This window comes from Anopheles stephensi, chromosome 3 (assembly GCF_013141755.1).
Source record: "Anopheles stephensi strain Indian chromosome 3, UCI_ANSTEP_V1.0, whole genome shotgun sequence".
NCBI classification, from domain to species: Eukaryota; Metazoa; Arthropoda; class Insecta; order Diptera; family Culicidae; genus Anopheles; species Anopheles stephensi.
In genome coordinates this window covers 72,334,003-72,356,398 of record NC_050203.1, presented here as the reverse complement: position 1 = coordinate 72,356,398, position 22,396 = coordinate 72,334,003, and the positions used below count along the sequence as shown (strand labels likewise).

At 43.5% G+C, this 22,396-nt stretch overlaps 2 protein-coding genes across 12 annotated transcripts in view; one reads left to right on the top strand and one right to left on the bottom strand.

The window, feature by feature from the left end:
• Positions 1–866: 866 nt before the first annotated feature.
• On the bottom strand, positions 867–9,768 carry LOC118510617 (voltage-dependent calcium channel subunit alpha-2/delta-3). Its single transcript, XM_036052644.1, has 14 exons — positions 9,254–9,768; positions 6,806–6,887; positions 6,520–6,726; positions 5,925–6,458; positions 5,737–5,862; positions 5,324–5,677; positions 4,588–5,243; positions 4,369–4,523; positions 3,791–4,293; positions 3,487–3,729; positions 3,308–3,419; positions 3,029–3,242; positions 2,735–2,948; positions 867–2,665 (listed from the first exon to the last, which is right to left on the bottom strand). Exons 1-14 carry the CDS (start codon positions 9,370–9,372, stop codon positions 2,540–2,542), a joined length of 3,645 nt encoding a protein of 1,214 aa, XP_035908537.1. The 5' UTR covers positions 9,373–9,768; the 3' UTR covers positions 867–2,539.
• A 4,518-nt stretch (positions 9,769–14,286) lies between these two features.
• The window catches only part of LOC118510615 (protein rolling stone-like), a 54,835-nt gene continuing 46,725 nt past the window's right edge, over positions 14,287–22,396 (top strand). The window contains exons 1-2 of one of the 11 annotated variants that reach the window (XM_036052643.1): positions 14,287–14,331; positions 17,911–17,961. The gene's annotated coding sequence lies outside the window, so the exon portion shown is untranslated. Of the gene's footprint in view, positions 14,332–14,414; positions 15,080–15,140; positions 15,210–17,730; positions 17,754–17,910; positions 17,962–22,396 lie in introns of those variants that run through there. The other 10 variants (XM_036052632.1, XM_036052633.1, XM_036052638.1 and 7 more) reach the window with 10 other exon arrangements.

Sequence of the window (22,396 nt, the reverse complement as noted above, 5' to 3'; positions counted from 1 at the left end):
GAAGATATCAGTATATATGGGTTCTTCTTTTTCCTTGGCACTACAACCTCAGGAGGTCTCGGCCGGCCATTTCTAACTTTCTGTGACTTACTTTTGCCCGCAAGTACAAAAAAGTAGTCTGCCCTGCGTGAAGGGAGGCGGTCAGGATGCAATTTAAACCCCTTTCCTGCTGTGTGAAGACCGACGCCGTAATCGCCTCGCTCACCGTTCCGCCTCTATAACCTATACGTAGGTTATCAGTTAAACTTTCTATCGAGAACATTATCCAGATTTGAAAGTTGCACCTGAAGTGCACTAAGAAAAAGGAGTTTTAATAGCAGTTGTTATTTACAGACTGGGCTACAATGCTCGTTAACTGGGCTGACGTTGTCGTGAAGACACAGGTGAAAAAAAATCGTTAGGTTACTTAGATTCCCTTAGATTCTGTAGTCCACCTAGCGAACCTCCATTTAAAAGACCGTTCAGGTCAAAGCCATTCAGTGATACTTAGCGCCTGACGTATAGGATTGTACTAGGGATAAATGAAATCATTGATGATAGTTCTGGAGGTGTACTGCTCTGGGGTATTTAGCATTTTTCACTGTGATGTTTCAAGCAGTCCTTGCTCCCTGACCCTTGATTGATTCTGTTATATTTAACGGTCGTTGCCGGTGTCTTTGTACAAGACGGGTGAACCCATTTGAGCCCTAGCAACTTACCATCAAAGTTGTATTATGTAAAGATGAATTAGTCGACGTTGTAGGTCTAGTCCTCCGGTGGACTATATTGCGGTTCCAAACTTTCTGAAAACAAACTGATGAGCTCTGACCTCATTCTCTTCTGCCAGAATGTGATATAACTGCAGGTAGCAATTAACACCAACAACGTACAGGAAACTTAACAAAGAATTTATTCTCACAGTTGGTGACACCAAAAACAGAAAACTAACAAACGCTACGCCGGAGCAACACTCGTGCACCACACCCTGGGTATGCGTCTTATAAATAAAGCCCTTCCGCTAGTTTTTGATTATCACCTAAACACTCCTTCCGTCAACTATACCGGTAACGGTTAGGCGCTTTTATAGTGCGATCGTATGTATTGGGTCTAAATTTTACTACACAAACTATCCCAATACGAATTGTTAACATCGATCGCGTGTTCTCCTATTACGTCCACGGCGGAGTATTATTGTTTCTTTAGTATTCGTTTTTGTTCGTTTTACTCAACTATCTACTATGTCTTGTATCCCTATCTTCCGATGGCTAAGTCAATTTAAAAAATGAAGGACTCATCATAACAATCACTCAAGTCACTCAAGGATCTGCCTCGTGAAAAGCGAGTGCTTCAGATAGAACTTAAGTCAACGGTTGCTACCTCTCAAACTGATTGTGCCTTTGTGGAGTGCCAGCAAACCTTGTCAAACCTTGCAGTGACTTCAAATTGCACGCTACTCTAACTGATTCCCGTAACAAAGATACCCTTTTTCATCTCGCAAATTAATATTAAGTTTTTCTAGTTATCTGAGCTTTTGTCTATTGCTTTGTCCAGCATTACCAGATTGGTGGTTGTTTGACGTTTTGACGTACTGAGTATAGAAAAGATTTGTCTTGCTTTCGCAACTGATTGTGCCTGACCTGACTGGGACAAAAATTCCGGATTCCAACATACCAACCATACACCGTATTTTGGCATTGTAGGGAGAAGAACACAGAAAGTGTATTTCGAAAAGACCGCAGTGAGATTGACTTACGATTGTACAGTTGATTGACTAGAAGGGTTTGAAGTGATTGGCGTGCACAGTAAGCTTCAAACTAAACAGAACACAAATCGCAGTGCCATGGCATCGAATATCTCTTCTTGGTGATGGAACCAACCCAAAGTGAACATTTTACTTCTGGATAAAAGACAGTTTCTTCCTATAATCTACCCTCTCTCCAAAGTTGTCCAGAGTGACTCTCAACCACAGTGTTTCTTTATAGACCACTCTTCATATAAATCTTCCAATAATCTATTCGCTGGATGGATGGCAAAAAGGTGGATGGCGTTACGGTGTGTGTGTGTGTTTACAGTGTAAAAACGGTTGTACAATAAGAAAGAAGTGCCAAGAGGGCCAGCATGCGCTTTCCAGTACGCATCAGTACTACAGTAAAGTCTTTGGAAGGTGAGTGGTCCAATACATACTACGTCCATTGTGCCTGCTGATTACATTTTAAGTCTCACAAGTTAACGTGTGTGTTGCTGCTTTCGCCCTATTTTTTTATGCTCCATACTTAGTAACTTCAATTATTTTCCTATCAAAAAAGTGTCTTCGTGAGTGTGCGTAAGGACAACAGCATACATTTGGGGGGTTTTGAAATTCTAATGTCTAGAACTTGGTGTAACATTGTGAAGAGAAAAATCACAAACATCACGCAAGGTGGCACACACTCGCAATTGTCTTAAGTCTTCGAGGTCGTGTTGCCAGGGTAAGTCTCTAGACTAGAAAAAGGGACTGTCGCGGTCATTTACCCTCGCGGTATCGGTAAAAAATCGATTCCTAGTATACCTACTATCGAGTCTACATTAAAATTGGATTAGCGTTTTGGGCACATCGATATAACAACAGTGACACAATAGTCGATATCACTACAGTCAGTTGCATGGTTAGGCGGGATCCACTGCCACACTGGGCAACAAGTTCTTCCTGTGAGGCAGATCAGAGGATGTGAAGCGTTAATATAGAGACTATTAGAAGAACCCGGCTCATACTTACATCCGGATGTTCGGTGTAGCACTCTTCCAGACGTCGGCGGGGAAGGAAGTTTAGTTTGGTCTTTACACAGGGCAACGCTTCCGATTCATTGTGGTAGATCACCTCAGGTTCGGCGGATAATACAACCCGATCCACCTTGTACCCGTTCTCGACGATGATCATCAGCAAGTTGGAGCGAGGAATACGTTTCGCAAAGTACGGCGGGTAAAGAACTCTGGAACAAAAATCGAAAAAAACAAATCCTGGTGTGTTAATATCTCAACTCCAAGTTCCAATCCAGTGTTAATAGCTTACTCCTCCATCGGTGGCGGTGGTGGTTCGTAGAAAAAGCCATCGCCCTTAATGAACTTATCCTGCTGCATCACGTACAGGTTAGACTTCTTATCACACGGTTCGTATACGATCTCCTTCTTAATTTCCTTCGGTCGGTTAAAATATTCTTCCTCCTCGTCGACGTGTATCTTTTTCGGTTTCGATGGGCGCGTATCATCGTAGTCATCGTACTCGTCTAAAGAAAAGAGAAGAACCTGTCGTTTAGAAATCATTTCGAGGATGTGACTTGAGGGCACTTACGTCCAAAGTAGTCGGGACTAGGGATACCGTGCACCCAAAAGTCGAACCGGGACAACATCATTGCAACTTCCGCAATAAACCACTTTAGTCCAAGCATCAGGACTCGCCAAGGCTACAAGAAAAGTTCAAAAGATTTCCTTGAGCACTGAAGATAATCCTACTAAACATGATGGACTCACATGAAGTAACGCGATGGCATCATTTTCCACTACTCGCTCATACTCGCACAATCCCTGCAGATCGAACACGGTGATCATGGTGAAGATTTCCTTATCCACCATCGACTGCATGATGGCACCTTCAATTTCTCCAAAGAACCGTCCGGTGTGGTTGGAGGTTTCCGACAGCACCACATACCCGTTGTGATCGATCACGTAGCAATCTCGCGACTCCGACGCACAAGTCTCGATACAATCATCACACTAAAATTGAAGGAAGGCCCTTAATGACATCCTTAAAACAGAGCACATCTCCACAGCTCACCGTCTTCTTCGACGTAATCTCCATAAAGCGATCGTACATGAGCGAGTGCGTAAACTGGAACCCGGTCACACAGCCAGGCGCCTCCAGTCCACCATCGCGCGGAAAGATAGCCATCGTAGCCGTCACCTTCAGCTCCCCATCTTCCGGTGGGTCCGATTCGTGCGGCACCGAGTACACGAAACTCTTCGGATCGATCTTGTGCTGCAGGATCGCACTACGGTACCACGTTTCGTCGATCGCCTTCTTGTGATAATCACCGAACTCACTGTCCGTGTCCACCTCAACCTCACCGAAAATGAACTGCCACCGGGTTAGTCCACTCATCGTCGCGACAAACCGCAGCGTGGCATTGTACATCTCGATAATTTTCCGTTCGTTCTCGTTCTCAAACTCCCAGTTGCGGTAACTGTTGTTGGTGACCTTCGCGTCGAAGATCAGCAGCTGTACCAGCTCCTTGTTGCAGTAGTACGCATCGTCGTCCAGCGTTTTACGTCCACAGTTTGCTGTAAGAGGAGTAGTTTGATTAGAGTAGCGTGGAATATGGATGTGGTAGGTCTGCCACGCTGCATGGTACATACGGCCATCCATATCGGCTTTCTCATCGGGATCTTCGGGTTCGTACTGTTGGGACCACTTCCAGGTGGGTTCGTACAGTCGGTTCAAGAAATGGCGCAGCTCATCCTCCGGTGTCTTAAATTCGTGTCCTTCCAGATAATGGTACTTGCAGTACACCCTACAGCACAAATAACTCTTATCTTATTTGCGTATATCTTTCCTCTATCAAAATCAGTACTCACCAATCTGGATGTACCTTCCAGTTGTCACCCATAAAGAAATCGGAGATGTTCAAACCCATATGCTGGTTGCGCTTGATCTCGTCGCCCACCTTAATCCACGTGCTGCCATAATCGTGAGGCAGCACCAGCCCCAGCGAGAACGGAGTGTTCTCCAGCGGTGCGTAGTAGTAATCCTGGTACTCGAGCGATACTCGTCGCATCTTATCGTAATGGAACCGTACCGGTAACTTCAACATTTTACCGAACCGAGAATCTACCAGATGTTGACGCAATTCCAAGATGAAGGGACTCATCTCACGCCCAGTCATATCCTCAACCTGGCGTGTGATATTTTCATCATATATCTGCTCAATCTCCGTCAAATCTATACTGTTGTAATTCTCTTTTAGACGTCCATTTGATACGGGTCTCAGGTCCGGATGCATCAGCACATAACCATTGTTGCTGACGATGAACGAGTATCCGTTGACGCCAAGTTTGTACGGTAGCGTCAGCTCGTCAAGATCTTCCACCGGGATGTCTGTACCGGCCACTCCCAGAAGCCGGGCGGTTCGTGTTTCATTGTAATGATTCGCTTTTCGATCGAATGCGGGCGCACCGACAGCTATCATCAGTCTCGGTGGTTCGTCATCGTCCGCTTCCGTTAGTAGGTTTTCCTGTGGGCGAAGAATTCGAGAGACCATTTTGCTTACAAAGGTTTTTACGAGATAGATGAAACCTCTCTAAGCACACTTACTGCTGTGTCGGTGAAGGCATGTGTCCATGTTGGTGGATGTTCTACACCCTGAAGTACCAGCGGGGTTGCGATCACGGTGACGTACTTGAGGACTTCCTCCTGTACTTCGTCCAGCGATTGGATGTGTGAGTAGTAGCCTCGGTTCAGGCAAGCCATCCACTGAATTTCACGCACTTTGGTGACTTCACGACCGAGCAGATAGGTAAACACACGCACCGGGATCTTGGTGCCGTTCTCGAACCAATTGTACGCCTCGAACACCTCGGTGATGTTGCTCGGAACACCGTCGGTGATGAGCATGATCGCTTGATTGCATCCACTGACGGATTCGTTACAGCGACGAATCTCTCGGTACTGTAATGGAAGGCAGTCGTTTTAGAGAGCTCAGGACACATGTAAGGATTAGTTCTTACTTTCTGCAGAAGCTCAAAGGCAGCCACAAAAGCCTTCTTAACATTCGCGTATCCCTCCGGAAGAAGCTCTCGTACGTATTCGTTGAAGAAACGCATATTTTCCGGAGTCGCCTGTACTAACATATCCTGGGCGAAGAAATTGATATCAGTAAATAGCTTCAACTTTGAGCTAAAACCCATTTACTCACCTTAAAGCAAGGTACCAACGGTTCCACATCGTTCGAGTATTTGTAAATGTTTATAAAATCATTGTTCGAAAATGTGTCCAGTATACTTTTCACCGTCAGCTGGGCGATATAGTTCCGGTAGCCCGTCATGGAGCCGGAATTATCCAGCAAGATAACGATATCTTTCGAGCAGGTTGCAGTTTCAATATACCAAGAACGTTTTCGGCAATCGAATGTATCCACATGCTCTCGGTTCCACTCGAGTGCTGGATAGTGTCGAAGCATCCCCGTGTACGAACCAAAGTACTGCCACGATAATGCCGGATCAGAGTTGTAGTTCTGCACAAACACATCGTCCAACGATTCGGACCATTGCAGTGCCTCCAGTACCCAGGGATATCGGTCGTACACGTTCTGTGGCACATGCACTGAGCTGTAGGAAGTGTTGACCGAGATGTTGAAGAAGTGTGTGTCCGGATTGAGCGACATGTTCCGGTACATCCAGGCGTTCTCTAGCAACGTTTCCGGGATTTCTGGCTCGGGACGTCCATCAATCTGGAGTGGGAAGAAATTGTATTCAATCATACCATATGCAGAGATCTTCAAGCCAACTTACATTCGAGTATTTGCTGGAGTAGTAGGAAAAGTTGTCCGCCAGCGTTTCATTGTACTCGAACTGCTCGGACAGCTCCTCCGCCAGATTGATGATACACTTGATGGCGTCCATCTTGCGGATAAACATGCGGCCCACGTTTTCGACGATCGATTGTATCAACGCCGTACCGTCCTTGTGCTCCACACGGGCATTGTAGGCTTTGTATTTCTATAATTAAAACCAATGACCACCCGTACTCTTCGTCAGGAACCTGTTGAACCTTGTGTAGCCACCCTGGCTTCCTTACCGCCGTTATCTCCATCGCCTTTGTCATCGTTTGTGCCAGATCCCAGAGCTCTTCACCAAAGTTATCGGCCCATTTTTCCATGCTTATTGAAGACGGCCGGTAGATGAAACGAGAAAACGAAGTACACAACAAGTAATCAGTGGCCGAGGTGTACCGGACAGTGTTGTCAGGGGTCGCGTAGCGACGTATGTTACGAGGTCAGCTTTCGATTATGATAAATGATGATGTTGATGCAAATAGAGCACCAACGAGCATAGGACAGAGTCAGAAAGGTATTTATGTTGGTCAATGTGGTCTGGTGGGAATTTAGAACCGTTTGAAGTTGTTTAGAACGAAGAAGAGTCACGGAAAATGTTTCTTAAAGGCAGAGTGAAACAAACCATCGAATAATTTCCAATGTCGATTAGTAATCCAACAAGTTGAAAAAATTATGTTGATAAGATTTGAGATTAAACATATAGATAAACGGATATCAGAATAACTGAATTTCGCAAAAATCCCAAATTAAGTTTTAGTGCAAATATTCAAAAAGTCTGTTAGTTGAATTTGAAAATTTAGTTAAAGATCTTCATTGGTAAGGGTTTCATTGCAGTAATCACGTTTTGCCATTTTGATTAAAACATCATGATAATACGTGAGACAATAAAAAAGATTATTTATTGGTGTGGATATTATTCAAGTCTTTGACTGAAACGTAATATTTAAATGAAAACAAAATAACGATAGAAAATTAAAATAATTAATTTTTCAAAATCAATGATTAAGGTAGCCTTATACTTTTGTCGACCACTGTATATTTATTATTTTTTGTAATCTGCTGCTTATTCTTAATGATGGTCTGCTACTCGGAAATGGATGGATTACACTTAGGATTTTTCATAACAATGTCCATGCTATCTGGGATTTTCGTTACTGTATGGACAGATAATCCAAAGGCCAAGGTGCAAAACAGTCTAGGACCAGGCTCACAGTTTTTCCTAATCAGTATCTGATTAGGAGATCTGAGATGAAGTAACCAGGTATCGGATTGGCTGTAACCTGCGATTACATACCTCTTCACTAGTACCTAGAGTTAGGTCTTCAAACAGATCTTCATATGCTCTTGATTAGTTACGCTATGACTAGAACTAGACTAGTTTATCCATAGCTTCTTCATATCAACTAATACCGTTGAACAATGTTGGCTGTGCATTTGACCTCATACAAAACATATTACATGATTTGGAGGATCTTAAGGACACACGATAATGGCGAAACGAAAAAATCATTAAAACTAGTGCACCTTAGTTGCCTTATATTCTGCATCTTTGGCACTACGAAACCTCAATGGTACGTTTCGCCCTGCCATCTCTGTCTTTCTGTGACTTGATTTTTCCATAAGCTGTATAGTCAATCCTGCGTAAGTGGAAGTGCGAAGAACGACGCTGCTATCTCCTCGGCCACCGGACTGTCCGAATGCCTCGAATAGATGCCTTGTAAGGACAATTTGTTTGCTGCATTGAGAATTTAATCCATTACTGGCATTTAGTTGAACTGCTTATTTACGTTACTGTAAAACAGCAAGTAGCATGAAGGAAAATTTAAAAATAATTTTTATTTAGTACGAAGAAAAAACAATTCGTACCACTATTTACATTCTTCTAAATGCCTCATTTTATTTTCCACTGGCCAGAAAACACAAACAACAGAAAGCGATACTTATCATCTCCATTCAAATTACACCCTTTCCAGTGTCAACATAATTAAAATGTCATAAAAAACAATTCCCCACACCCAAAAAAAAAAAACGATGCGCACGCCCGGTTAGCACGTGTTTCGGCGGAGCATCGTTCGTACAGCAACCGAACCGGCATCCGATGGAGATAGGGTCTGTTGACAAACAACCGTGGCGGCCTTCGCCTTTTACCGGCATACACTTAACTGAACAGCCCACGCTAACCGCTGTGAGACGCACAACCGAACTCCGCTTTTCCGCGCGTACACGAAAAACACAAAACAAACCGAACACGTGCTTTGCCAAAATGCTGAGCACACATTGCGAAAGAATGAGACGACAATGTGGAAGTGAGTGAGATGCGCCCGCGAGAGAGAGAGAAAGCGGGGAGAGGTGAAGCTGAAAATAGCATCCGTGTCGGTCGGCTTTCGTTAAGTTTTTCCACCACCTTCTTCACGCATCCCTGGCTCCTGCTCCACCCTTCATTTTCCCGCTCCCTGCCATCACTGCCTTCTGCTTGGCAGAGGAGAATCCACAGGCTGCTTCGTTTTCATTGTGACAGCGAGGGAATATTTTCATCCCGAGCGAGCTGTCAACACGGAAAAACCACAATGTAAGATGGGGGGGTGATGAGCGCTGTCAAGTTGGGTGGAAAATTGTGATTTTTCCACCGAAATCGTCCTCTAAATGATAGGAAGCAACCGTTTATCCTTTCTCCAAACACCACTACTTACATTTCGGTCGCCGCCGAAGCGTCGACTGGTTGGTTGGGTAATTTTATCCATAAAAGGAAAACGATGCTGCCGAGCAGAAACTTCCTGCTGGACGTGCCAGCTACGGTGGGAAGTCTCATCCTTTGCGCACTAAGTTGACTTTCCGCTCACAGCTTGCTAACACTGTGGCACTATTGCTGCTATTGCTACGCGTTTTCCACAACACTTTTCACCACACAGCACCACATACACACGCACGCCGCCACCCCTAAATCTAGCTCTACCGAAGCGCACTAGGCAAAGCAAAAATAGTGCTAGCTAGCTGCTGCTGCTGCTGCACCTCATAACGAACGGCACCGTGACGGATCCCGGACACTGCACGCACTGGACGGTGTTGGTACGCACCACACCTGTCGCACACCATACGCCAAAGGAAAAAGGCGTATTTTCACAACCGAAAATTTAACTCAGTAACTTTTTTTTGGCTCCGGGAGCGACCACAGCTGCCCGTACCCGAGCACGTTCTCTTGGGGACTGTGATTCGTTCGACGGTCGCTGTTATGGGACCGAGGAAAAGTTAACGAAGAATTTTCCACCCCACACAACACCCGCTCGGCCCGTAGTGGGTTTTGGGGATGGTGTAACTGTCAAATGCGAGATGCAACTCGCGGTGAAAGGTGGTTTGTTTGGAAAATATGTTTGGCGCATGGCAAATAGTGCCGGGCCCGGGTTCAAAGTGTCAGTTTGCTGTTTTGGTATTCTGTGTGATAAAAAAAAACTGGTTTTAATTTACTTTTGGATAGTTTGTGTTAAAAAAATAGGAGCAAATTGAACTTTTTTATTATATTTATATACTCTATGAGTTATATACAACAATATTCAACTTTTTATATTATCTGAGAGCTTATTAAGGGTAATGTGGTACAATAGAGACATGGACCCCGTCTATTTGGCAGATAAGAAGCATGTTTTCGTAATGACTCATTAGGATATAGGATACATCATAGAATGTCGAGATTTTAAAAATAGGCTCACATTTTGGATATTATTCCTTTAACATAGCCTGTAGACTATCGTATGAAAAATAGGAGTCTTTTCTGTAAGAGAAAAGTTAACCGAGAGCTAATTGATCTCCTTCAAAATCTGATATTGTGATGTTTCTGCGTATCAAAAACTGACTATCCGACTTCACGCTATAACGGAGTCTAGTGAGGCAGACATAGGATTTACTATCCACTCTTGGCGTATAACGAACAAAGTAAGACTTGTTACATAGCACTGTAGGCTCATGATTGAACCTGACTTGAAGTCGAAGTACCTTACACCTTGGAATTTTGCCAAGAGACATATGTGTACACTCTGTCAAAGTATAGTCAACGTCAAGTGCCTGAAGAACTCCAGTAGTGAGTGAGAGAGAAAGAGACTTGAAAAGCAAGCGAGACTGGAGATCCTTACCCTGTAAGGTATCTTGCAAAATTAGACCCTTTGGACTAAGAGGTCCATGGAAGATCAGGATATAGGACGACTGGATTCCTGGGGTGATTGACTTGTTTCTCTTGGTATGCTAGGAATCTTGATAGGCGAAGTTCCTTGGAGGGAGAGTCCCACACATCCCAGTGTTAAATAACGATTAAAAGATACGCATTCCTTGATAAGCTTCAAGAATCGCTATTGTACTATTAAAAATCTTCTCGTATGACAATTATCTTTGGGACAATTGGAAAATACCTTGGGAACAGTGTGATTGGAATATTTAAATTGAAATTTAAAGATTTTACTGAGGTATTAAGATTATTGAATGAAGTACTACAGTAACGTCATCAAAGTCCACATATGTTCAGAGGACTTCCATTTAAACTAAAGAAAAAAATATCTTGGAATACAGCATCAACTTATGTAAAGACCTTCTTGCTTTCTTTGGGCCCAAGACCTTCTAGAATTATCGTCTGCCAATTACTTAAATCAGCAACAACTTCGTCGTACTTGACATTTATCAGTTCCCATAGCTCTGGCAAGATGATTCCCACTTTTCACCGGGACTAAATTAGCTAACCAGTCACCAATTATCACACGTCCCATTCCAAGAACCACAGCCACAAACCGTCTCATTGACCTATTCGCTATTTTGGCAAATGGAAGTAGGCCGGTTGTGCTGAAACCTAGCAGCCCGCAAGTATGTCACCCAAAAGAAAATTGAGTGCCAATTGATGAGGTGCCATAAATTTAAAATTACAATAAAAATCATCAAACTTTCCTAAAAGCGGCGCTGCTTGAATTGATTACTCCCAACCCCGCTCCGTGCCGGGTAGTAACGGAATCTGCTTCCTCCCCGAGGTCATTCGGGGTGTATGAGTTTGCAGTTCTGATTCCCCGTTCTCTCGCTCTCTGCACGCATCTTATACAGTAAGCCGATAAAATCTATTAACCGTAAAGGTTTGCCGTACAAATTTGCAAAAAGCAATAGAAAATGGGGGAAAACAGTCGAAAGAGAGGTCCCTTTTTGGGAAGAGAAAATCGAGAGACCGTGAGTTCTGGTAGGTGAGCAGCATTTGCTCAGCATCCAGCATCGCTCGGCCATGTGTTGGTGCCGGAGACCCGACTGTCGACGGTTTGTCTCCGGATTGGGCCACGCGTCAGGATCCGAGCCGTTTTTGTGTCACTGTGTGTGTGACCTTCACAAATTAGTTGTCAAAACAGAAACCATGTGACTCATGGTGGGCTTGCCGAAGCCTGGTCCTGGCTGTCAGCTGGTTCGGGGGTTTTCGGTCTGGGCTGGTGAGATCCGTTGTTTTTTCTATGCTGTTTGTGTCCTCCAAACATCCGAGGATGAGGGTTGAGTGTTTCTCTATTTCTGAGGAATTTCTGTGGAGGAACTGTGATGTGTTGACTTTAAATGGAGAATTAAATGAGATATTTTTGATGCTCTTAAAATTACTTCCAATAATTTTTTACCAAGATTATCGATAAGATATTCAAGGATCACTGACTCCAAAATGATTTAAATAAATTAATTGTTTATAAAAGCTAATTATGGCTCCAAATTTGGGTCAATAGCAATACCAATTCCTGCACAAAGCGTACAAGAAAAGGCTTCCAAAATTTCATGACATTATTCTTACCGTCCTTTTCGATTATTGAAAGAGGCCCCAAAAACTTCATCATTTTATTTATTTGTGCGTGTTCTTCATATGCACCGTGCAAAAGAGAGACACACCGTCCGGTGTGTGTTTTGATTTTTTGTTTCTGCATGCCACCGTGAAGCTCTCTCTCTCTCGAAACACCCGGAAACACTGGAGCCAGCATCCATCCTGCTGAGAGCTCTAAGCCGTTGCGGATTCAAACGGCAAACGACCTGAAACCGGGCATAAGAGCAATCGGCCCTGCAGAGAACCTGCCCACAAAACCCAGAGCATGCAAGGTTTGTCGGCGAAAAAAAAGGACAGCCCATTGCAGGGAGACAATTTTGAGGTTTCCTCCCTTTACAGTAAGGCCGAGCCTACAGAAGTGAGCATCTCATCCGAGAAGCATCTCCGAAAGCAAGCAACTCCGGACGCTGCTCCAGCGTTGGCCCCGGTGTGATTCGACCCAGAGTGCTCATTGTAGATTGGGTTGGCTGAGATAATGGAAGCATGTTTCCGAGGGCGTACGTACTGCAGAAGAAATTTGGTGCACTGAAGGTGGGGGACACTGCTTTCGACACAATAATATAAATCCTCCGGTCACCAAAGAAAAAAAAAAACCCCTCGAACGTAATGGTACAATTTGATGGTACTTTCATGCAAAGCGAGACAGTTTCGATTGCTTTTCAAATAACTAAGCCGCCTTCAGACGGAAGACACAGTGTTGTGACCTTTCCAATGTCGCGGAAAGCATCACACACTATCTCGTATGTCGAGCATATATCGCGAGCGTTTGTTAACCCCCATCTCGCGAAGATCGATAAACGATCGATCACGAGCAAATAGTTGCGAAATACACGTTGCGAACGAATAGTGTGTGGTATACGTGTCTGTTTATGATGGATTTCCGAGCAGCCCGGTAGCTCTCGTTCCACGCGGTCAAGTGGTCCGGTATGGGTCTCAATTACTGTCGAGCACGCTCTGCCCGGCCGACCAACGCCTGTAGTTCCACCCAGCGAACCCGAAAGTAGATCCAATCGGTGTGAGATGGTGTAATTACCTTCCTCCAGTTTCGACTGGTTAACTCTCAGCAGTGGTCAGCGATGTCAAACTTGCTGGCTGTGGAGGTTTGTAATGGTTCTGGGGGGTTTTGTTTTGAGAATTAAGGAGCTATGGTTTATCCATAACATATTATTTGAACTCTTTAAAACTCCAGGAAAGTTCTACACATTTGTTCTTCAACAATTTTCCAATACTTATGATTTTTGTTTCAATTCTTCTAGATCATTTAATTATTCTATATCTTCAATTAAGTGTAATAAGACAACTGAAACGCATTTTTAGGTTGTTGAATAACCGTCGAAATTAAACGTTATTCAAGGGTAATCCTTATTGCCTACTTCCAGGCGTTGATAAATTGCAAGGTATAAGTGTAATTCTAAGCTATATTACGGAACGAAGACACAATAGTCAAAATTAATGCAAGATATGATATTTAGTTATAAAATTTGTTTTCTTACACTTGAAGGCTCTTTAAATCTAGCTTGGTAATATTTTTAAAGCTTTTATCTGACTTTTGCTTCGCATGCAATAGATTAATAATATCTGAGCACACACACAATATTGACTAATAGATCTATATTACAATGAAAAGGAAAACAGAGTATATAAAATGTTTGGTTTTAAGGCCTATGTTACGACAATTAATTTATGGTTTAGTCGCTTGATGCGAACACATAAAACTGTTTTAATTAATCGAGCTAGGATAAAATTTCGCCTGTATGTTGATATGGACGTTAGATCAGCCTGACAAACCTGTTCTAGATAACGTTATATTACTCTAAACTTTTATCGTTTGACATCCCTGCAATAGGCTCCACTGCGAGAAGCCCAAAACACCGAAAAGAAAGCTTATAACGGCTTCAGGTGCTGGCGTGTGCGGGTGGTGTATGTTCACAGGGCGCGCGGGATAAACCGTAGGTTAGAAACGACGCACCGAACCAGCACGTTAGAGCGAGACACAGGCCACAGAGCGTGCCACAACTTCGTCAGGGAAAAGAGTAACTGCGTGCAGCCGAAAAACAATAGAGCGGCAGAGCGAGCGATGTTGGGTCGGCGAGAAATCGAGAGTTGCTCATGTTCTCCAGATGTTTTCGCAGCTCCGTCGAAAAAAGAGAGCGCGAGCGGGAGCGAACTTCGTTGTTATGTCCCGGTGCTGCGGTTCCTTCGATTGCGGAAAAGACCACGCCGCCCCAGAATATTGCTAGCACTGCGTCTGCACGGATAGCCTTTCCGGGCGTGTGTATCAAGGGTTCTGGTCCGCGTGGCTCGTGGTAGTAGTAGTCTTCACCCCGCAGTCTGCATCAGCAGAATTGTGTTGTGTCTCGTGTGTGTGTGTGTGTTGTTTGTGGTGTGGTGGTCAGTAAAGAATCGTGAGCTGAGCAGTGGTCAGTAAAGAAAAATAACCTCAAACAAAAAAAAAACCCGACCGGAATTGTTAACCGTACCGGGAGTAATCGATCCTTTCGGATCTCTAACCGTACGGTGGAGTGATTGTGTATCAGGTGTGTATTTATTGGCCCCGGGTAAGAGTGAAAACCTCAGCTGCAGCTGACAGTTGCCACAGCTAACGTTCCCTGGTGTGTGTGTGTGTTTTTTTTCCTGGCCCTCACACAATTGTCCCCGGGACATTGGGACATTGAGTAACTCGACAGGGATAATAATGCCGGTAAGCGTAACATGCGCCGGATGATGTGGTTGTGTTTGTGTTCGCGGTGTAGTTGTGCAAGTGAGCAAGAGGAGTCCTTTCGAGGCAGTAGCTACTAGTACCTACTGGGGGTGGCACCCAGACATATCAGGTGATTTTCTGTATCGTACGATGTGGAAAGTGTGATTTTCCCTGCGTACGGACGCACACCGGTACCTCACCTATCGTTCGGCGAAGGCAAACGAATTCGTGTCACGGTGGCGCGACTTTAAGAGTTTAAGAGGCCATCCTCCTCCAGCTCCGTAATTCAATAACAATAACCGTCCAAATTGAATTAAATCTCTGTCGGGCGATGTGTGATAGTACGAGTGATAGTAGTGTATGGTGCAAGACCTGTCATCTCAAGAGCCAACGTTATAGATCAAAAGGACCACCGACAGTTAAAGAAGAAGAAAAAAAAACATTCCAGACTTGTGTACTACCACATGTCTTCGCCTGCTACGATTCTGTTCGAATTAATCAATTAGCTGTCAAAGGCCGCTCCAGTGTGCGTGTGCTAGTGTCTGGGAATGGTGTAGTAAACAAAACAAAAAAAGGTGTCAAATATTACAAAATACTTATAGTCCGGCTTTGAGAACCCCATGGTGATGTGTCAAATCGATTCAAATCGGGAGTTAAGCAATCGGACACGTGTAAAATCTGCCTCATTGCGGTTTTATTTTATGTTCTGCACGATTAGCGTTGTTTTGTATTGTCTTCTTAAGTTATTTCCTCTTTTTTCCCCCGGTAAACACCGGTGAAACCATGTGCAGTAGTGTATTGTGCAACTGAATCACCTTTCTACCTTTCTCCCTAGATCTCCAACACTCCGATCCCTTCGCCCTTTCCCCCCCATCATTAGTGTAGTTGAATTAATTGGCTTTAATTGGGAGTTCTACGTCAGTGGAACACAGTTCCACATGTTCGTGGCCTATCACGCGGTATATCGAACCGTGGTAAAAACTTTAATCGCTGCAATATAAACCCTCGTTTCTCGATTGTGCAATCGGGGTGGGTCGAGACGGTGGTTTCTTTGCTAGAACCGGAATGTGTTGGGGGACGGGAGAGAAAATCGTGATAAATCGAAGCATTCCATTTCCGGCAGGAAATGGTTTACAAGAGTGTTTAAGAAGAGCGAGAGAGAGGGAGAGGGAGAGAGAGAGAGTGAAAAGTGTAGGAAAAAGTGTGTAGGATGTGAGCTAAAAAGAATTAAAAAAAATGAAGAAGGAAATTATTCTTAAGCACACCGATTATGCTGGGATTAGCCGTCCTTGAGCATTTTTAAATTCAAAGTCCCTTTTTTTCCTTGGTGACATTCTACGGCTTTTTTTTCCTTCCAATTCTAGTGTGACCCATTGCCAATGTAATCGATCCATAATGGTCTGTTAAATCGTTTAAGTAGACTTCTTTACGGTTTCCTCTTTTGTGGGTTCTGTTCTCCAATTCCCTTTATTTTTCTTCGTGTCCTCAGATATTCCCGTAACATAATTAGCATTCTTTAATTATCCTTTAATTAATCGGTCGTTTGATGCTATCGTGGTTGGGAGATTAATTTTATTCGCTTTAATTAAAATGTATCACCTTTTGGGTTATTCGGTTGGACAGAATTGAATTAATTTTAATTTTTTTGTTTTATTTAAAAAAATTATTTTGCATTCGAGAAGCGACGGGCTTGATATTTTAATATTTAAAAAAATCGAAACTCCCTAACCACACCCTTTAAAACATATCTGGAAGTTCTAGCTAACGATCTCTTCATGCGAAAGATAAATCAGAATCATCTATAGATTAATACACTCTCCCTCATCGCAGTGAACTGCATGATGTAGTCCGTGTGCACACACACGTGCTGGTAGTAGTGATGATGGTAAAATTCTTCACCGCTTACTGCAGCACTGTTTCCGGCGTACTACATCCGGCATATCGCGTTTTTCGATGCGCTACTCGTGTTCCTTACCCCGTTGTATTCGGGTGTATGATTTATGCCACCCTTGCAGATGACTGATGATGATCCACCATTCTGGCTGTTCGGAGAGCAGATATCGAAGATTTGGTCGATATCGTCCCGCACAGAATCTACCCAGTTTTTTGCAGTTTCCAATTACTTTGCCCCACGTTAGAACCAGAAGCAGGCTTTCTATGGAAGTTCTTGGAATTTCTGGCTCACTCTCTCACTCGCTCTCTGTTTCTCACTCCCCGGATCTTCCTCCAATGGACTGCACAGCGTACGAAATCTTTCTCGCGCATTCTAATGCTTCCAAGTATTTACGCTGCTCAGCACCGTATGCAAGCACGAGAGCTCGAGTTCCGATCTTTCCTACCTACGGTGATTCAGCATCAACCAACCGTGTCGAACTGCTGTCTCGGAACAGCTGTAGTTGAAGGAGGCAGCTCGACACTCGCGATGCATCGACAGTACCTCACTACCGGCAGTTCATGCACCTGGCCGGGACTTACCCTGCTTTGACGCATTCGTTTCGACAGCCGAAACGAATCGTGTGCCGGTGTGGTGGAAGCAGAGGAAGACCTCCGGCCGTGGAACGGAGGCACCGCGAATCGAGTTTTAATGGGAGAACCAACACGGGACCGCCACTTGGGGAAGTTGCAGCGGAGGGTGAAATTTTCCCACGAAATTGCAAAACGCGAGCTTTCCAAGGTTTTCTTTTGCATCTTTCGCTTTTTGGGCGAACCGCTTGTTTTATTGCGAATTTTCTCTTTCTTTCTCTCCTTATTTTTCTCGTATTCGTTTTCGTGTGTTTTATTTTACTATTTATGTGTTTTTCTTTATTTATTTTCTTTTTGTTTTCTCCTAGATTGCCTTCAGTCATCGCACCAAACCTTAGTTTGCTTTTAGTTAGCATCAGGTACGTATTAATTACTTTCTTTTTTTTGCCTCTTTCATTTTATATTGCCAATTTCTAGCTTTGCGTCTTCTAAACACATGGCTTTCATTAAAGTTTTGGGAGGGTTCTCCCTAGCCTCCTCCGTTGAGTGCTTTTTCTCTTCGGTTTAACCTATTTTTCACTTTGATTGAATACTTTTACCCCCTTTTTTGCCTCCTTTAATTTGTTACGTGTTTCGTTTTCCCTTTTCCATTTTTTTTTGCATCTGCCTCGTTCGACTTCACTCGATTTCGTAAGCCATTTTTGCGGATCAGTTCATGTATTGTTGTTTCGTCGATTTTTTGTTCTCTTTCCCATCTTTTCTACCCTGGCTGAACTCACCTACCGTGGCAAGGGATTAAAGTTTTGCAATATGTTGATATGCCTTGGCTGCTCTCGAGCGCTCTCTCTCTATCTGGTAGCCAATTTGACGGATTTTCGTCACCCATCCCATTGCAAACGGATGTAGCGTTTTAGCGCTGCTGCACAAGCTGCAGATGACATACGGTTGCAAAATTTTGCACAGAACCGGAGAACCGGCGACAGTAAAAAAAGGGGACCGTGCAAAAAGAAAAACCAAAAAACGTGGTCGAGTTCGGTTCACGGGTCCATTCTTTGCCGGGAACAGCTGTGATGACGACGACGAGTCATCAGAATGCAGTTTTTAGCTTTGAACAGGAGAGCCAGCCGGCTGACAAAATGAAATGCAATTTCAATGCATCGCTCTCACTGCAAATGTGTTCCATGTGAGTTGCGAGTGTGCGAAATCCGTACGATCAACATCGGCACCAATTTTCCGGGTGCGTTAGACCCCGATCCGATTCCAATGGCTTTCCGAGGTTCCAGGTTGGCTGCGAGCCCCGAATCAAATGGACCGTAAAGAAGGGATACACGATTATGGGACGCTACACCGGACCGGGAAGATAAATCGCCTTTTTTGGCCGGCCTCGACCGGTATAACTCCCGGGTCTACTTAAATACTGAACGGATTGCAATAAAACTTGATAGCGGGCGATAGATCGCGCATATCAAGTGTTTAGCTTTTTTTTTATGCGACGGACGCCACCAGAGAGCGAGGTAATGGAAATATAAGTCCGTTTGTCAAACACAGATCACTTAACAGTAAATAAACAATAGCGAAGCCAGGCTGCCATTTGGAGCGATTATCTGATACATTTGGCCATTAAAAAAGGGGTTCGTGTGAATGCTTGGTGAATATAACGAGGGATTTATAAGGTGAAAATTGATTTAAGTTGTGTTTCAATATAAGCAGTTGACCGATTAGAAGAAGTCTGCTTTAAATTTCTCTATTTAAGACAACATACATCAGATTCTAGTTTGATTCCATTAGTTTCTCAGCAAATGCATTTATTTGTAATGTGAAGTACTTACTTCGCAAAAGAGAGCTCTGTGCAGTTTTTAAGCTAGGAAATAAAGCGCAGCTCATCATCCCTACCAGGATGTAGCTCTACTAAAGGGAACAATGAAGGAAGTGCTTCAAACCTAAGCATACGCGAGAGAAGAAGCCTCGGAAGGCTCTTCATCAAAAAAGGACACTTCAGGAAACCCCCGCTATCCAGACGGTCGAGTTGTTCCCACGTTCCCACAAATGGGGGAAGAAAAATGATAACACAGCAAAAGGTAAACTTTGTCCTAAGTGCAGTCCTCGTGAACAGTGGCACAGCGCTGCACTTTAGCGCGTCTCGTTGTGTGCGGGGTGCGTTTTAAAGCTTGCAGTCAAGTCAAATGGCGGGCAGTTCTTCGGCGAGGGTGCATCCCATTCCACCGGAGCTGACAATGGAAAATGCGAAAGCAAACGATCGCGAGAATCAGCTTTGGTAATAAATTGAAAATTGAATTCTCTGCCGGAACTTAAAATGCATAAGTCGCGGCCGAGGATACGCCAGGTGGGTGGTGGTGGTGATACAGTGGAGTTGTCTTCAACCCGGAAACCATACCATGGTAGCCGTCCTTCCTACTGTCGGTGGTGCGCTTACCGTTGATAGCCCATAAAAATGTCAGCATAAACCTTTTATCGGAAATTTAAGGCTTCCTCGTGAACCCTGCTCGCGACAGCACCGGTGTCCCGGGAACACGGTCCCTACCACGATATCGGCAGTTGTGGTGATGCCAATTTCCCCGAAACTGTGCCAAAAAACTGAACCTCGCACTCCCACGACGGGCGACGTATTATGCTCGCTGAATTGACTTTTGTGTGGTTTCCTTAATTAGGGTCGACAGGGAGATCCGCGCCATGCTTGTGCCTGATGGATCGGAGGACCTGGTGCTAGGGGACCTCCCGTGGTGAAGGCTTCGTGGCACTAGTTTTAGAACCTGAAACGAGTACCTGTGTGTGTACCACGGCGAGACTGCCGGGTCCGAAAAGTTCATGAATGTAGGTTTTGGGTGATGGATCGCATCGTAATTGCATTACCGCTGCCAATAGCAGAATGCTATTACGTAGAGGTTTTTATTTTGGGGAGCCGGGTTTTTTTTTTGTAGGTCGAACAGAATTCAGTTCTTGTAGTTTCGCTAGAATCAATTCAGCAGTTTTACTGTGTTTTGAATGGTAAATCCAATGTTTTTTTTCTTGGAGCTGCACGAGAGCTTTTTTGGAAAACGTGCTCATGGCGCAGCAAAATAAACATCGGAAATGGTAACGTGCTCTCCGAGTGTACGATTCATGAATTGAGTGAGATTTGAAATGTAAATCAAAATGCAAAGTTACAACCTTTCTGTTGCCACTTTCAGTGCCGGAGGAAAAGTTCAAAAAATTCAATAACGAAATTGAAAATTGTAGAACGGATATTCGGTGTGATTTTACCATGCTCGTTCCTATCGATCCACGATTTTACTTTATATTCTTCTAAAGTAGCTATCCTTGGCTTACGGTTATGTTGCCCAACGTAAAAATAATCTTGGCACTCTAAAAAATATAAGCTCAATATTGGTAGAAAGCTTTTCGTTTTATTTGCGAATGCTTAAATCCCCTTTTAAAAAACAATTCTTATTCATACTGTCGAGATTCTGGCGTATTTGCTGAGTCGTTCTGCTTTGATTTTTGTCAAGTGTCGCCAACGCCCTTAAATATGCAAATTTCCAACCGTTAATTATGCTGTGAAATTTTGCGGATCCCAGGGGACGCTCTCTGTCCCACAAGAATTTCTCTAATTAAACAAAATACAAGAAAAATCGACCCACAATGAGCGCAGAATGATTCTTTTAAACCTCTGTTTGTTCATAAAAAATTGATTGCATATCTTCAGGCGTTGGAAACTCAGCTCACGACTTAAGATAAAAAAAACATTTTTTAACAACTGTTAAACCTAGATTGATTACTTAAGGAAGCTTACGTTCAAATCTTTTAGCAGAGAGAGGATCTTATTTATTTAAACTTCTTTTTTACTACTGATGCCACGAACAAAATAAATGAAGGAGTAGATCAAATAGATGGCGCGCTTCTATTCCGTTTTACTCTAACGATCTACTAGGTCTTGCCAGTTGTATAATAGCACGTGAAAGCCGGAAAGGCACAATTGCATACCTTCTGGCGTTACCATCCTAACGTATACAGGTTGTAGATTGAAACTCGTTTTTTGTGTAATAAGAGTCTTGTCTTGTGTAATAAGAGTCTGTTTGTTTGTTAAACTAAAGACATCTTAAATAGCTTCTTATTTATTATGATTCATTTAAGATCTAGACGTATTGAGTTTTGCTGTTATCAACAAGTCCTACTATAATAATTGCATAACTTTACGCGTTAGCTACTCATTAAGAAATTAAAAGCACTATTCTCAAATAATTTATGGGACAATACTGGCAATAGAATAATAAATTTTAATCTTGAAATTAATAATAAAAAACAGAACATCCACATTACATCCAAAAACTTTGAAATATCAGATCGAACGCTCGCACATAATGGGACCCTCGATAAGCATAATATTAGGAGTATTACATTTTATTATGTTACAGAACGTTTAGGTAGTTCTATCAACGTTTACATTACACGCTTTGCCTCCAGAATTCGATGTCACTCCATCGAGCGACGACCCACCCATAACCCACAAAACCCCAAAAACCACAACAACCGTGCGTGTCATCGAGCGCGCTAGTCCATCAAGTGAACCGGAAAATTCGAGCACACACATCTCAATGTCATTAATTTTCGTAATATTGTTTTAGCGTGTAATGCTCTGCATCCGGAAAACAAGCACACTTCACAACTGTTCGAGTGTTAAATTCTATTCATCGGGAATGTGTGTGTGTGTGTGTGTGTGTGTGTGGGGGGGGGGGTTTGCAAAATATTTTGGATATTCAATAAACGTTCCTGATGATAAGTCAACATTGGTTTATGTTGACATTATACTTCTTTCTTCTGGTTGCTTCCCACCCAGAACATGTCGCTGTTCTGGTG